Raw genomic sequence first — 16,501 nt, 5'->3', positions numbered from 1 at the left:
GTGTAGTGTAGCGTTGTGGTGTAGTGTAGTGCCGCGGTGTAGTGTAGTGTTGTGCTGTAGTGTAGCGCCGCGGTGTAGTGTAGTGTTGTGCTGTAGTGTAGCGCCGCGGTGTAGTGCAGTGTAGCGCCACGGTGTAGTGTGGTGTAGTGTAGTGTCGCGGTGTAGTGTGGTGTTGCGGTGTAGTGTAGTGTGGTGTAGTGTAGTGCTGCAGTGTAGTGTAGTGTCGCGGTGTAGTTAGTGCTGCGGTGTGCATGTGGAAGCTGGAGGACAACTTTTGAGAGCCAGTTCCTGCCTTTGTTCCTTATTTTAAAATTTTATTTTACATGTATGGATGTTTTGCCTGCATGCATGTTTGTGCACCACTTGTGTGCCTGGTGCCCAAGGAGGCCAGAAGAGGGTGTTGGATGCCTTGGCGCTGGAGTTACAGATGGTAAGCCACCAGGTGGGTGCTGGGAATCAAATCCAGGACCTCTGAAAGAGCAGCCTGGGCTTTTACCTGCTAAGCAATCTCTCCAGTTCCAATTATCCCCTGTCACTGTGTGGGTCCTGAGATCAGATCATTGGTTTGGTGCCAAGTGCCTTATCTGCATCTTTCCAGTCCAGGGGAGCTATTTTTCTTGAATTTGCCTATTGAATTTGATATGCCAGGTGTGGTGGTGTATAAATGTACTCCCAACACTTAGAAGGCTGACATATAAAGATCAGGAACTCGAGGACAACCTAGGTCACATACAGAATTCCAAGTCAGCCTGGGTTATATAGCAAAAGCCTCTTTCAAAACAATAATAATAGAGGTTTAAGGGCCACTGAGATGGTTCAGAGGGTAAAAGGCAGAAGTCTCATGACTTCCACATATAGGCCATGACATACATGTGCATCCATGTGAACACAGGTATACACACACACACTCACTCACTCTCTTTTTGTCTGTCTTCTCTGTCTCTTTCTCTTTCACTTAAGCAAAACAAAACGTGGAGGGGCACTTGAGAATGACCCCCAGCATTAACCTCTAGTCTCCATATATACTCACACAAATGAGTACACCTGCACAGGAGCATATACCACACATACCGGGAAAGAGCATGAAAAAGCATCTCATAGATAGCTATGAGGAGAACCAGTGATACTTTATCTTATATTTTCACAATTTAAGTTGGATGGTAGCATCAGTTATAAATATGCTGCTCTTGTGGAAACTTTTTCTAATTTGTTGAGTCCTCATTTGTACCACACAATAATGAAGTACATGCATTATTAAAATATACATCTTGATATACATGTATTGGAATCTTTTCTGAAGTATAATGTAATCACAGACCTGATTTTAAAGATTTATTATTAGCTGGGCGGTGGTGGCGCACGCCTTTAATCCCAGCACTCAGGAGGCAGAGGCAGGCGGATCTCTGTGAGTTTGAGACCAGCCTGGTCTACAAGAGCTAGTTCCAGGACAGGCTCCAAAACCACAGAGAAACCCTGTCTCGAAAAACCAAAAAATAAAAAAAAAAATAAAAATTTATTATTATTTTTAATTATGTTACGTATGTGTCTCTGTGTGGGCATGTGCACATATATGTGGGTGCCTATGGAGGCTAGAGGCATTAGATCTCTTAGAGCTGTAAACTGATCATTCTCCTCCCCTGACTACTTTGGACAGGGTCTTGCTGTGTAGTCCAGACTGGCCTACAACTTTTGTCTTTTTTTTTTTTTTTGGAGACAAGATTTCTCTGTAGCCCTGGCTGTCCTGGAACTCACTGTGTAGACCTGACCTCAAACTCACATGGATCTGCCTGCCTCTGCCTCCCAAGTGCTGGGATTAAAAGTGTGTGCCACCACCACTGGTTTGACTTGTGACCCTCTTGCTACAGGGATACTCTACCACACCTAACTTGATCTTTCCATATTTCTTTCCCCTACAAGCTCCTTATCTTTCTTTTGATTTTGATTTTTCAGAACTATCCTCTAGTCTTCTAAATGAAGAGATTCTCTGGGAATCTAGAACATACAGAAGTTAAACCAGTATCACAGTGTCTTAGAATCAGAAGGAATCAGTCCTTAACCACAGTATTTTTTTTTTTTTTTACTAAGTATGTTCATGTATCTGAACATTATGGTATCTCCTACATAGCTGTTCTGTTTCAATCTTTGGGCCACAAAAAATAAATTTAGTGGCTAGGATGTAATATATAAAATAAGAATAAAAAAGAAAAAAATAAATTTAGTGTTTTTTTCTTCCTCCTCCTTCTTTTCACATGTGTATATGTGCCTAAGTGTATATATGTACCACGTGAGTACAGGAACCTGAGGAATTTAGAAGAGGTACTGGATCCCATGGAACTGGAGTTACAGGCAGTTGTGGACACTGGGAAACAAAACTGGGTCCTCTGCAAGTGCAGGAAGAGTGAAGAGCTCTGAACCACGGAGCCATCTCTCCAGCTCTCCATATTTAACACTCTTGTTTTGAGACAGAGTCTCATGTAGCCCAGGCTAGCCTTGAATTTGGTATATAGCTGAGGATGACTTTTAACCTGTTCCTCTTGCTTCTATCTTCTGAATGCCAGGATTGCAGGTGTGTGTCACCAAGGCTAGTTCATGCAGGTGCTGAGGACTTGTGTGTGCTAAGTGAGCACTTTACCAACTGAGCTGTCCTCTAAATTATATATATATTTGGAAACATTGTCTTTTTTCTCCGAGACAGGGTTTCTCTGTGTAGCCTCTGTGTGTCCTGGAACTTGCTCTGCAGTCCAAGCTGGCCTCAAAATCACAGAGATCTGCCTGCCTTGTCTCTGCCTCCTGAATGCTAGGAATAAAAGTGTGTGCCACCACTGCTCAGCTTGAAACATAGTTTTACCATGTACCCTAGAACTTGTTACGCAGCCAAACTTAAGATATTCCTGCCTCAGCTTGCTGAATGCTGTAATATTACAACTGTGTACAACCATGCCTGGGATGCAATCCTTCTTTTATACAAGAATCTTTGAAGTCTTTCAAGACTACACTTGTTTATTTTTACCCATCACCTTTGCAAGATCATAAGAGAACAACCTTATTTTAGTTTCAGACAGAGTCTCAAACTTGTGATTCTTCTCCCTTGGCCTCTTAAGTGTGCCAAATGCAGAGGTGTGCCATCACACTCAGCTGAAAACATTTTTCTCTAATGCCCTAGGGTCAGCGGTTCTCAACCTGTGGGGATTGAACAACCCTTTCACAGGGTTTGCAGATTAGATATACTACATATCAGATACTCACATTACAATTCCTAACAGTAGTAAAGTTCTGAAGAAGCAATGAAAATAACTTTTTGGTTGGGGTCAGCACAACATGAGGAAGTGTATTAAAGGGCTGCAGCAGAATTATTAAGTAGTGCTAGGAAGCTACTTGAATGCAACACCCTACATACAGAAACAAAAAAGAGGAATTCAACACATGTGTTGGCTGGAGAACTGAATAAAAATAACAAGTGAGTCGGTAATTCCAGCACCCAGGAGACAGAGGTAGGCAGATGTCTAGGAATTTGAGGCCAGTCAGGGCTACATATCAGTGAGACCCTAAATAGATAAATAAACTACCCAAACAATCAGTTTACAGACAGCGGTGCCTGTTTCCTTATACTGGTGGTGGGAGTGTGGAGGTTCAGGCCCTTGCATGGGTTAGCACTCTACCACTAAGCTATATCTCTAGCCACCCCCACCCCCGACAAAGATAATTGGTAGGAAAAAAAAGATACCTAATAAAATCTGAGTAACTCATACTTTTGTTTGGTTGCCTTAGTCAGTGTCTCTGTAGTTCAAGCTGACCTGGAATTTACTATATAGCATGGTCTGACCTGGAATGTTCTGTAATCCTCTACCTCAACCTCCCAATTCATATTCTTCAAAACTTTTATTATTGTTCATGTGTTCAATATGTGTATATTCATTCCACAGGAAGCTAGAAGTGTGTGTCAGATCTCCAGCATGGGTGATGAGAACTGAACTTGGGGCTCTGTAAGACCAACAAGCACTTTTACCACTGAGCCACCTTTCTAGCCCCCAGCCATATTTACATGGGAAACAAATAGATTACTAAGGGGACTGTCAGAAAAGTAAATATGATCTTAGTTAAGACCCCAGAACCCAAAGCTAGACCTCCACCTGATGCTAGATGACAGATAAGCGTAACAGCCCAGGCCTTAATACAATGAAGCAAGGGGGTCCCACAAGCTGGATTATAAAGTGACATAGAAACTATCCCCAGTTACACAGCGAGACCCATCTCACCCTTGCTCCTACAAGACCTGGATGAATGGCTAGGATTACTGAGTATTGTCTGATTTTATAGAACTAACCCCATGATTCCAGACTTTAATCAGTCGAGCAAATTTCAAGGCACAATGAAAATAGCCTGAGTCTAACCACTGCCAGCTTTTCTTTCTAGCCACATTTACCTTTTTTTCATCTTCATCTGTCGCTTTCTTAAATTCATGTTCAAAGGAACTAGCTAGTTCATTGAAAAGCCCCACCTCTTCACAGTTCTTTAGGAATCTAGTCGGAGTAGGCGTTTGATCTGTAGACATAAAAAGAAAAGGAAATGTGTTTTAGTTTTAATTTAAGATTAAAACGAGAGGGAACAGAGGTTGTATTTGGAGAAGAAGAGCTCTTTTGGAGTTTTCGTGGGTGGATGGTGGTTCTAAGCTACCAGTGGCTGTCTGTGTTGTGTTGTCTCAGGGCCAGCAGGGGGAAGACAGGACAATGTTCTGTGTGACTAACCACATACCCACCTTCTCTCAATTCTGGATTTAAATATTTCACCCCAATGAAAACACAACCCCAATAAAAGAAACCATTCATGAAAGTAAAGACTCATGAAACCTGTAGATTTGAAGATTAAAGTTAAGCACTGTTTCCCTTCTAAACAAACATCCTGCCAGGTCTGCAGTGAGTAGACAGAAACAGATGGGTGTTAAAATATGACAGAGAGAACAAACTGAGGACCAGATTGCTGTGTTTGCTCACTAAAGCTACTTAATAAGGAATGGGGCCTGCCTTTCATTGAGGTCTGTTCCTTTCTGAACTCCATTCTAAGCAAATCTAGGGACTGGGGAACAAGACAGTAATATCATGAGTTACAAAAGGAAATTACAAACAATAGGGTTTATTTCATAGAGACATGGGCCCAGAGCAAATTCCGGAAACCAGGCTATTTGGTTTAGATTTGCTGGTCAAAATATCCCCACAGGGGCTATGCAAAACTTTTTCTCAATATACTGCCTCTGTTTTTTCTTTTCTTTTTTTGGAGAAAAGCCCAGGTTATCCTGGAATTTACAGTTTTCTTGCCTTTACCTCCCAAGTGCTGGGATTACAGGAATGTGCCACAAAGACTGGCTTCATTGCTCTTAAGGAGGTGAAACCTCTTCATAAATTACAGGAACTTTTCTAGTACCTCCACCTTCAGATCTTAGCTTGTCTTTCTCTCCCCTGCATTCCTAAAGTTGAGCCTTGTTCCCAGGGCCCCTGATTCTATTATGATGGTTTTCTTTGATGTGCTTATCACCTCAAGGATTCATCTTCTACTCGAAACTAGACTGATTGATAGAATAATGTTTCAATTATATTTTAAGGAAAGACCTAGAGGTTAAAATTGTTCCTTGTAGCATGATTAATTGGGAATAGTCCAGTGTGATTTCCATGGAAACATTTTTCTTTTTAAAAACTTAAAATACCCTTCTGAACCAGAATGTTTAGAAAAATCACCACTACCTCCTAAAATAGCTCTAAAAGGGCCTCTGGCTGCTTTGAGTGGCTACAGATAAAGTCACTCTGCACACTCAGTGAGGACACACAGATCACAACCCGAGTGGGACACAAGGGGCAAGTAAAGGTTCAGTGGTGACAGAAGAACAACTCTGAGACTTCAGGTTTGAGTCAGACAAGCTCCTCTTATATACTGCTGCCTATGATCATTTTCTGATTTAACTTTAAAATCTCCCCTGGCTGGGCAGTGGTGGCGCACGCCTTTAATCCCAGCACTCAGAAGGTAGAGGCAGGTGGATCTCTGAGTTTGTGGCCAGCTTGGTCTACGTAGTAAGTTCCAGGACAGCGAAAGCTACATAGAGAAATTCCATCTTGAAAAACAAAAACAAAAGCAGAGAGAGAAAGAAAAAAAACTAAGAAAGAAATCTCCCTTGTATTAATTCCTCATCTTCCAGGTGAGTTCTAACGTTCAGCTTCTGGTTTCTAAATAAACAATCTGCAAATATATAAACAAACTTAGTCTGCTATCAATTTCCTAAGTGTTTATTGAATCCTGAATGTTTTAGTGTTACATCCATAAACTTGAATGCATACGTGGAGAGAAGATAAGAGTATAGGCCAACATAAGTCTTTCTCTAGAGAATTAAGAAAATGCTTTTTAGGTAAGGAAATAAAACTAATATATGTAGATAGCACTACACTGCAAAAATAAGTGCTATTTGAGGTACAGAATAAAATTACTATAAAAAAATAAGTACACATTAATTACTAGGGCTGTTAGGAAAGATTTCAAGCAGGACTTGAGATAAGCCCTGGAAATGGTTTTGGAACTGTCGAGAGAGGAGAAATTTTAACAGCTAAGAGAATAATGCTGGTGAAGGCATAAAGGCAGGGAATAGTCATCACACATGGATTAGGAGAAAATATGTTTAGGTGAAAATATCATCACTTTGTGCATATAACTTGCATATAAAATTGGGTAAGTACCATGGGGATAGGTTATGGAAAGTTTGAAAAGCCAGGTCTAAGTGAACCTTAAAGGGAAAACATAATGAGAGATTGTGAGCATAAGAACAGAATATAAAGGCTAGCTATGTAAAAGGTGGGGAAGAATGAGAGCATTGAGGCCGGTGAGGCAGCATCCGAGAGACAAACACAATGGGAGGAGGGACAATAAGAAGACTACATGGTTTGTGTGCTGCCCAAGTCTCCGTGCGTGAAATGCTGGCTCCCAGGACCTGTAAGAGCTAGAACCCAATGGAAATTTTAGTTATTAGGAGCATTTCCTTGAAAGGAACTGTGGGCTTTTGCTCTCTTTCTCTTTGGTGTCCTAACCAGGAGAGTAGCATTTTCTTCAATACACTCACCACTGTGATGTGCCAACTGTCCACAGACAGAAGCCTCCAAAACTGAGCCAAAATAATCTGCCATTTCTCTGTCTCTTGTTTTCTTTCTCTCTCTCTCCTTATTGACATAGTCTGATATAGCTCGGGCTAGTCTTTAACTTGCTATGTAGCTGAGTATGGTCTTGAACTTTAGCTTTTCTTGCCTCTACTTCCCAAGTGCTAAGATTACAGGGATGCACCATCACACCCTGCTCAAACTTTTTCTACTTACAAGTTGATTTTTTTCTCAAGTTTTGTTCAGTGATAGAACGCTGGCTGATAAATGAAAGGACTAGAACAGAGAAGATTTGGAGAAAAAAATAAAACAACTTAAGACTGAGAACACTGGTACCAGTGCGTAACAGGGAAGAGGGTGCTTTAGGAGACACGTTCGGTCGCTGCAGTGAAGACCTGAGTTACAGCCCACTCAAGGGTCCAATGAGAGCTTGGGATATATACGGCATACCATACTGTCTTAACAGGGGACACAATCATTTGCTAACACAGGAAAGTTAAAGTCCCATGCATTGGTTTGAGCACTCCAGAACTAAATGCAGAGTAAAAAACATTTTCTCAGCCGGGCGGTGGTGGCGCACGCCTTTAATCCCAGCACTCAGGAGGCAGAGGCAGGCGGATCTCTGTGAGTTCGAGGCCAGCCTGGTCTACAAGAGCTAGTTCCAGGACAGGCTCCAAAACCACAGAGAAACCCTGTCTCGAAAAACCAAAAAAAAAAAAAAAAAAAAAAAAAAAAAAAAAAAAAAAATTTTCTCTGTCAAACACAGTGCCTTACATTTATAATCCCAGCTTCCAGGAAATAAATGAAAGCCAATTTTTTTTTTTTTTTTTTTTGAGACAGGGTTTCTCTGTCTGTGGCTTTGGAGCCTGTCCTGGGACTAGCTCTTGTAGATCAGGCTGGTCTCGAACTCACAGAGATCCACCTGCCTCTGCCTCCCGAGTGCTGGGATTAAAGGCGTGCGCCACCATCGCCCAGCGAAAGCCAATTTAAAAAAAAAAAGAGTTATTTATTTATTATGTATATAGTGTTCTAGCACCAAATCTCATTATAGATTGTGAGCCATCATGTGGTTGCTGGGAACTGAACTCAGGACCCCTGGAAGAGCAGCCAGTGCTCTTAACCTCTGAGCCATCTCTCCAGCCCCTGAAAGACAATTTCAAACTCAAGGTATATCTGGGCTACACAGTGAGATCCAGTCTAAAAAGGGGTGGATTGCAAGGTGACTCAGTAGTTAAGAGTGCATACTGCTCTTCAAAAAGACCCTAGCTTGGTTTCCTATACCCACAGCATGATGTTCACAACCAACTGTAACTCCAGCTTCAGGAGATCTGATTCCCTCTCTGGTACCTGCACTCACATGTACTCCCCGCCCTCATAATATAAAATAGACACAGCAGGGTGTGGTGGGGCAGGCCTTTAATTCTGGCACTCAAGAGGCAGAGTTCCAGGCTAACCTGGTCTACATACTGAATTCCAGGCTAGCCAGAGCAATGAGATCCTGCCTTTAAAAAAAAAGTCATTGATACTGTCCCTGCTCATATCCTTTTCCCAGGGATTACAAATCATAAATCTATAAGCTCCTAGAAAAGTAACTAGCCCACACAGTAGATCAGTGAATATTCAATAGTGCTGAATTAATAAGGAGTAGGAAATGTAGAAGGGCAAGTCTTTTTCATCATAAGCATTAATAGGAAGATGAGGTTCTGTCTCCTTTTCCATGTCTAAGGTAACACTTTTACAAGTAGTAAGTAAGTAAAATTATAATTTAACTAGTTTATTAATTGATGTAATAACCGTCAATGAAATACACTACTGATTAAAAATATTAAGCTAAATCTTTTTGGCATAGGTTAAATTAGAAGCTCTTATAGTATCAAAAGAAAAAACCCACTCTGCTTTGCACATCTATCTAGCTGCAAGCTGCATAAAGGAACTACTGCAGGCTTGGAAACAAGCACTAAGAATGCGCCCTGTGTACGGTGCAGCTGGTGAGAGGTTCCAGATCACCCAAATTGGTTTAGGAAAGTCAGAGGGACTTAATGTCTTATTTGTGTTTTGGAAATGTGCCCTCAATGGTGTCTGAGTTCACAAGAGAAGTTGATTTCTGAACTGATAATCCCCGTTGGAGGAGAAGTGGCCAGGCTAAAGCGACTTTTTGCCTTCTTTTGTTCAGCTCTTCCACTGTGGATAAGGAGAAATGTCAGTGGTGTCTGTCTGTAGCTCTTCCAAAATCCTGATAAATGAAAGGTAAGGAAAGAATAGACTAAAAAAAGTGAAGATAAAATCTCAAATCAACTACTCTCGCAAGCTACAGAACACAAGTGTACTATTAAAAATAGAAGGAAGGAGCAGCAGGAACCAGGGCACTGTTAGTGCCACCTATTCTTGATTAAATGTAGATCACAAAAGGGGTCTTGACGGGAGAAAGGGAGTGCAGCTCCTAGGACATTTGGATCCTGGAATTAATCTTAACTGACTGCTGACAGCAAAGCGTGTGACTTTTGGGAAGCAAATACCTGCAATGATGACCGAGTCCGTCCGGGCCGGGCCAAATTTCAGTGTCATCTCATGCTTGTGCTTATGGACTGCCAGGTGGTCCTCGTTTGTAAATCTCTGGAGTGAAACAGAAATGGAGAAGTGAGAAGAGGAGGGGGAAAACAGCAACAACCAAACCAAACCAACCCCTCCGCCATTCAGTGCTCTTTTAAATGGGTAACGTGTTACAATGACACTGGTCCCTGGAAAAAGGGAATGGAAAAAGAACAGAAAGAGGAAAAATGATGGAAATGATAGAGGAGATGAAAGCAGGGAGGAGAGGAGAGAGAGACCACAGCACCAACCACTTTGTATAGTCAGGCACAAACAAGGCAAGTGGACAGACTGTTGCTGAGGTATTGTCTAAGCATGAAAAAAACATTAAGGTAAACTTGTAAACAAGAGCAAAACGGTTTTTAATAATAACGATAAAGAGAGAAGAAAAGACTGGGAACTCAGTGGTCATCACAAAAACAGGAAATTTCAGAACGAAGCTCTCTGTGGTGGGGCTGAACTAGAGAATTTTATGAGGGACTAACAGGGAGATAAATTATGCAGGATTAGGAGAATCATTTAACTTCCTGGCCCCCACAGCGCTGCAGCAGGCGCCTTTGAGGCTATTTGGCTCACGGTTTTAATGAGCCAGGAAGGAACTGTAGATGACAGAGGCCCAATGGCCAGCAATAATGGCACACACCAGCTCCACTGGCCAAATGTTGTCTTCCTTCATCAGGCAGTCTGCCTGTGCTCCAGCAGCCATAAAGGGGCCAGTACAATGCTGCTGGCTGTATAAAGACAAACTAAAAGTGCAAACAAAAAAGAAAAAAAATTAAGGGTAGAGAGGAGCCTGTAGGCAGGATGAGAGAAAAGGAGATGCTACAGATATTTGGGTAGAGGTTTCAGTGTAAGAACAGTGAAGAGGTAAGGCAGTCTACCCCAGTTTATGACTAACACAAAGTTACTGGACAATAATTTACATTGCTATTCTTTTAAAAGGAGGAGGTAAAAGGAACACATGAATAGCAGTAATTCAAAGGACCTTTGCAGTCATTGACCTTGTTCTTTCATTAGAACATCCATGCCACAGCAATGGCCTGGACATTGCAGGTTTCCAAACATGATTCTAATTTGTCTTGTGTCTAAAAATAGTGACTGTTTACTCTTGTTTTTACTCTTTTCATTAGATATGTAACTTACCACTCAATAGCACACCTATATCCCTCTTCCCACAGCCCTTTACAAAGCAAACACATAGCTCCTGTATGGTCCTGTATGGTCCCGTATGGTCAGCTAACAACATCAAACTGATCTTGTCTCCCTCATTTTACCCAAATTTTAAAGCCTTTTAGAATTTTATTTTATGAAAAAAAGAAGAAGAAGAAGAAGAAGGCTAGCTGGGCGGTGGTGGCATACTCCTTTAATTCCAGTACTTAGGAGGCAGAGGCAGGTGAATCTCTGAGGCCAGTCTGGTCTATAAGAGAGTTCCAGGACAGTCAGAGCTGTTACACAGAGAAACCCTGTCTTGAAAAACCAAACCAAACAAACAAACAAATAAACAAGTAAATAAATAAAATTATTTTATGCTTGTTTTTCCCCCATACAGGTCTGTATATCATGTGTATGCCTGGTGTCCAGAGGTCAGAAGAGGGTGAAGAGGGCATGGAGGGTGTCAGACCTTCTGAAACTGGAGTTACAGACATGTGAACTGTCATGGGAGTGGTGAGAATTAATCTAGGATCCTCTGGGAAAATAGCCAGTGCTCTTAATTGCTGAGCCTGCCTCTACCCAGTTTATACCTAAATCCATCAGTAACAACTAAGATCCTTTCCAGGTAAAGCACACAGGCCTGAGGAGCAAGGGTCAAGCAAAAGAGATCTAGGACAAAACGGACACAGAAAGTTCCCTAAAGAAGCCCTCTGCACCAGCTTTTTCAATTAGAGATTTGCCCCTAAGGGATAGGGTAGGAGAGAAATAGTCTGTTAACCGAGTTAAAAAAGTCACTGTAAGGATCTGGACCTGTCATGTATTTGAAAAAGGAAATCAGTTGAACCTAGTTGTCAATGGAGAAAATAGCATTCTTTATGGTGGTTATAAAGAATAACATTAAATAGGCTTGTAGGTACTAGGAATATTATACTATAGTAATCACTTAAAAAGTATTTTATAAGCTGGGTGTGGTGGTGCACAACTTTAATCACAGCACTCAGGAGGCAACAAAGGCACACATCTCTGTGAGATAGTGGCCAGTCTAGTCTATATGCAAGTTCCAGGCCAACCAGGGATACATAGTGAGACCCTGTCTTTAAAAAAAAAGAAAGTATTTCTAGAGGCATTTAAGGAAATTTCATGTGGCTGCTTGAAAAAAAAAAAGCAGTGCTCTAGAACCTGGAAAAGTGACTTCTAATCAAGAAGGCCTCCTCCATTAGAAACCCTCCTTCTCTCCACTCCAAAGAAGTCGAGAAAAAAATTTAAATTTTTTTCAGATTTTGTTTTGGGTTAAGATTTTTCAGCTCTCTCCCTTACTCTCCCGTTTCTCCTACCCCTTTGTGTGTCAGTGTGTGTGTGTGTTCTGCGTGCATGTGTTTGTGTGTTATATTGGAGATGAAACTCAGAGCCTTGTGTAAGCTAGGAAAAGCACTTTACAGTGCTATACAGCCTTCTGTGTATTTTATTTTACGGATTTAAAAACATTGCTTTGGGGCTGGAGAGAAGGCTCAGTGGTTAAGAGTACTGGCTGCTCTCTAAATGTCCAGAGTCAAATTTCCAGCAACCACATGGTGGCTCACAGTCATCTGTAATGAGATCTGGTGCCCTCTTCTGGCCTGTAGGACACTGTATACATAATAAATAAATAAGCCTTTGAAAACGAAACAAAACATTACTCTGAACTCAGGGTGGTGGTGTTCTCTGTTCACATTTAGTGCCAGCATGTCAGAGGCAAAGGCAGATGGGTTGCTATGATTTCAAGGTCAGCCAGGTCTACATAGTGAGACATCATCTTGTAAAAAGCAGAAAAAAACACAACATTATTCTGTGTATAGTCTGGATATGAAGTACCCCCCAGCAGGCTCATGAATGAAGTAAAGGGAGAGGCTCTGACTAATCAGTAAATTAATCCACTGATGGATTTGTAGTTCGATGGCATTTCTGGGAGTGACTGAAACTTTCTACAGTAACACCTCATTGGAGAAAGGATGCATGCCACTGACTCACCTGGTCACATACCTGTCGTCCTGTCTCCCAGCCACAGCTGAGGTAAGCGTCTCTACTCTATGGTGCCCTTCACTATGTCTTCTCTGCCATGATGCTCTACCTGACTGCAAACCCACAGTGCTGGGATCAACTGACCAAGGACTGCAACACTGTAAGCCAAAACAGACCCCACCGCTCTGATGAGAACACTCAACTTACACACTCTTGAGTTTCACCGAACTACTGAAAGAGTTAAACAAAACAAAACAGAACAAAACCTTGTGACCTAATAGTACACTTCAGGAAGAAGAGTCTACTGGGTTAATTTTAAGGAGCAGGGCACTAGCATAGTCTTGACTCTGATTACCTTCCCACCTTCTGCTGTTTCTGATACAGCTCTTGTCAGTTATGGAAAAGGTGGGGGCAGCAGCTAACTGAAGCTTCTTGAAAGTAAGTGTCAATCTGGCTATTGTTTTATTTATTTATTTATTTATTTTTATTTTTTTTTTTTTTGAGACAGGTTCTCACTGGGTTCTTCTGGATGCCCTGGAACTTGTGATGCAACCAGGCTAGCCTCCATCTCATGGTGATCTGGCCAATTTTGCCTCCCCAGTGCTGGGATTAAAGGCGTGTGCCACCACTGTCTAGCCTGGATATTTTTTCCCTCTTTTTTTTCTTTCTCGTTTATTTAGTGAGTATAAGGTATAAGGGTAAGGGGGTTATGGAGGGGAGAGAGAAAGAGAGGAAAGAGAAAAAGGACAGGAAGAGGAGGCAGAGGCTACCTCTTCAGAAGAAGAACAGAGAGAAAAAGAGGAAGATGGATATTTTTTAAAATATTCCTTAGCTGAGGACAGTGGTGCATGCCTTTAATCATAGCACACGGGAATCAAAGGAGGCCAGACCTCTGTCCACAGCCAGCCTGGTCTATTTCTCGAGTCCCAGGCCAGCTAGGGCTGCACAGTGAGGCCCTGTCTCCACCACCATCATTCTTTTATTACAGATGGTTGTAAACTGCCATGTGAGTGCTGGGAACCGAACCTGAGTCCTCTGCAAGAGCAGCCAATGCTCTTCACCACTGAGCCATCTCTCCAGCCCTCTCACTTTTCCAAAAAGTTTAAAATGTTTTCATTTTATTTTATGTGTATGAATATTTGACTGCATGTGTATCATGTGTGTCGCTCTGGATCCCCGGGAGCTGGAGTTTACAGATGGCTGTGAACTATCCTATGGGTGATGGAATGGATAGCCTCTGCAAGAGCAGCCAGAGTTCTTAACCACGAGACTTCTCTGCAGCTCCATTTCCTTTTAATTATTACAAGTTAATACTTCAACAGTTCCTTAGACCACAGGCTAGAGGATATAGCTTTGTGGTAGAGCATCTGCCTAGCATGCATGAGTCCTTGGGTTTTCTCCACTACTGAAAAAAAAAAAATTCTAGGTCAGTCTGTCAACCAAAGCCCACCCTTGTCCCAGGGATTGAATTAGGAACTTCATACTCAGGGAATAATCTTTCTGAAAGCAATTTCTTAAATAGAATAGTAAAAATTATTGAGTGACTAAAAGAAAAACCCCGAGATTAATAAAAATGCTGATTATTTCACTGAATTTAAAACAAGTTGAGAGGTTCCCCAAAAGATTTTCTTTTAAAATTATTTAAAAATCTACTCCTTGAGCACATGCCTTTAATCCCAAACACTTGGGAGGCAGAGGCAGGTGGATCTCTGTGAGTTGGAGGCCAGCCTGGTCTATAAAGCGAGTTCTAGAACAGGCTCCAAAGCTACAGAGAAACCCTGCCTCGAACCCCCCGCCAAAAAAAATCTACTCCCTATTCCTATTGTTAATACTCTTCAAAAAAGACAGAAAAAGTAAAAAAAAAAAAAATACTCTTCATAGTCTTCCTTTGCTCCTTTGATTAAGGTTTCAGTAAATAGCTGCTCAGGAACTAGCTCTTGTAGACCAGGCTGGCCTCGAACTCACAGAAATCCGCTTGCCTCTGCCTCCCGAGGGCTTGGATTAAAGGTGTGTGCCACCACCGCCTGGTTTTCTTTCTTTGTGTGCATTGGTATTTTGCCTGTATTTGTCTATGTGAGGGCATCAAATCCCTTGCAACTGTAGTTACAGACAGTCATGAGCTGCTATGTGGGTGCTGGGAATTGAACCCCGGTTATCTGAAAGAGTAGTCCATGCTCTTAACTGCTGAGCCTTCTCTTCAGCCTCCTGTTGTTCCTTAAAAAAAAAAAGTGTGTATGTGTGTCTGTGTGTGTTTTCAGAAGAAAGCACTGATTTCTTGAAACTGGAATTACAGGTGAACTACCCAATAATGGATTCTAGGAACTAAACTCTGGTCTTCTAGGAGAACAGCTAAGCCATTTCTTCAGTTCTGTCATGTTTTATTTTTTATTCTATTTATCTATTTATTTGTTTTCTTTGTGTGTATACAGGTGCACTCACTTGTAAGTGGAAGTCAGAGGGTAACTTCAGGTATTTTTTTATACTGCTCTCCACCTTCTGTTTAAGAAAAGATCTCTCCACTGTTGAAATAAGAGCAGTGGGGCTGCGTCCCTGGCACCCGGCCGCCCCCACGGCTAGCTTTACCCGAAATAATTACACGGAAACTGTATTCTTTTAAACACTGCTTGGCCCATTATATCTAGCCTTTTCTCAGCTAACTCTCGCACCTGGAGTAGCCCATTTCTAATAATCTATGTAGCCCAAGAGCTGGTTTACCAGGAATGATCTTAACCTGCGGCTGCCTGGAGTGGGAGAATCATGGCGACTCCTTGACTCAGCTTCTCTCTCCCAGCATTCTCTTCTGTTTACTCCACCCACCTAAGGGTTGGCCTATCAAGGGGCCTAGGCAGTTTCTTTATTAATAAGAAATCACTCCCACATCATTCCACAAACCTGAAGCCTGCTGTTTCAAATAGAATGGCTGGACGGTGACATCCTGGGCTCCTCCTAGTCCTATCCCTTCAGCACTAGGTTTACAAGCCTGTGTAACCACACCCTCCTTCTGTGCAAAAAAAGGCTTGAGCAAAAGCACTTTTACCCACTAAGCCATCTCTCTAGCTCCTTGGACGTCCCGTAGTAACAATTTTCAGAACTACAAGATGGGGCAGTTGGTAAAGTGCTTGCCATTAAACCTGACAATCTGAGTTTGCTCTCCAGGATCCGCACAGTGGAAGCAGAGAACTGACTCGTAATAGTTGTCCTCTGGCCTCCATGCACACACCACGACACACACACACTCCAAAATAAATAAAACTTAATTGAATAACTTTCCATGGTGCAATTCTAGGAAGGTTCCTAGTCCTGTATCTTGTAACAGAAGAATCTGAGTTCTCTCTTTTAGGAAGCTGACTCAGCGAATAGAGCAAAGGAGGTGGGCACTGTAAGGGATAAGTTCAATGAATAGTGTTAATACTTTCGTCTTGTTTGTAGTCCTGGATGGAATTTGCCATGCAGACCTTAACAGTTTGAACTTGCAGTGATTCTCCTGAGTGCTAGGAGTGTGCATCAACATGCCTCGCTAAAGTGTAATATAGAAAATGGGCCGGGTGGTGGTGGCGCACGCCTTTAATCCCAGCACTCGGGAGGCAGAGGCAGGCGGATCTCTGTGAGTTCGAGACCAGCCTGGTCTACAG

The 16,501-nt window shown here is 42.0% G+C and overlaps 1 protein-coding gene across 3 annotated transcripts in view; it reads right to left on the bottom strand.

The window, feature by feature from the left end:
* The window catches only part of Atf7 (activating transcription factor 7), a 113,610-nt gene that overhangs the window by 38,046 nt on the left and 59,063 nt on the right, over positions 1-16,501 (bottom strand). For all 3 annotated transcript variants that reach the window (XM_005353801.3, XM_026782646.1, XM_026782645.1), the window contains exons 3-4: positions 9,647-9,743; positions 4,424-4,542 (exon numbers count right to left, since the gene is read on the bottom strand). In XM_005353801.3, the coding sequence (XP_005353858.1) occupies positions 4,424-4,542; positions 9,647-9,743 (216 nt within the window). The remainder of the gene's footprint in view (positions 1-4,423; positions 4,543-9,646; positions 9,744-16,501) is intronic.

This window comes from Microtus ochrogaster, chromosome 15, assembly GCF_000317375.1.
Source record: "Microtus ochrogaster isolate Prairie Vole_2 chromosome 15, MicOch1.0, whole genome shotgun sequence".
Taxonomy (NCBI): domain Eukaryota; kingdom Metazoa; phylum Chordata; class Mammalia; order Rodentia; family Cricetidae; genus Microtus; species Microtus ochrogaster.
This window is presented reverse-complemented; position numbering and strand designations above follow the sequence as displayed.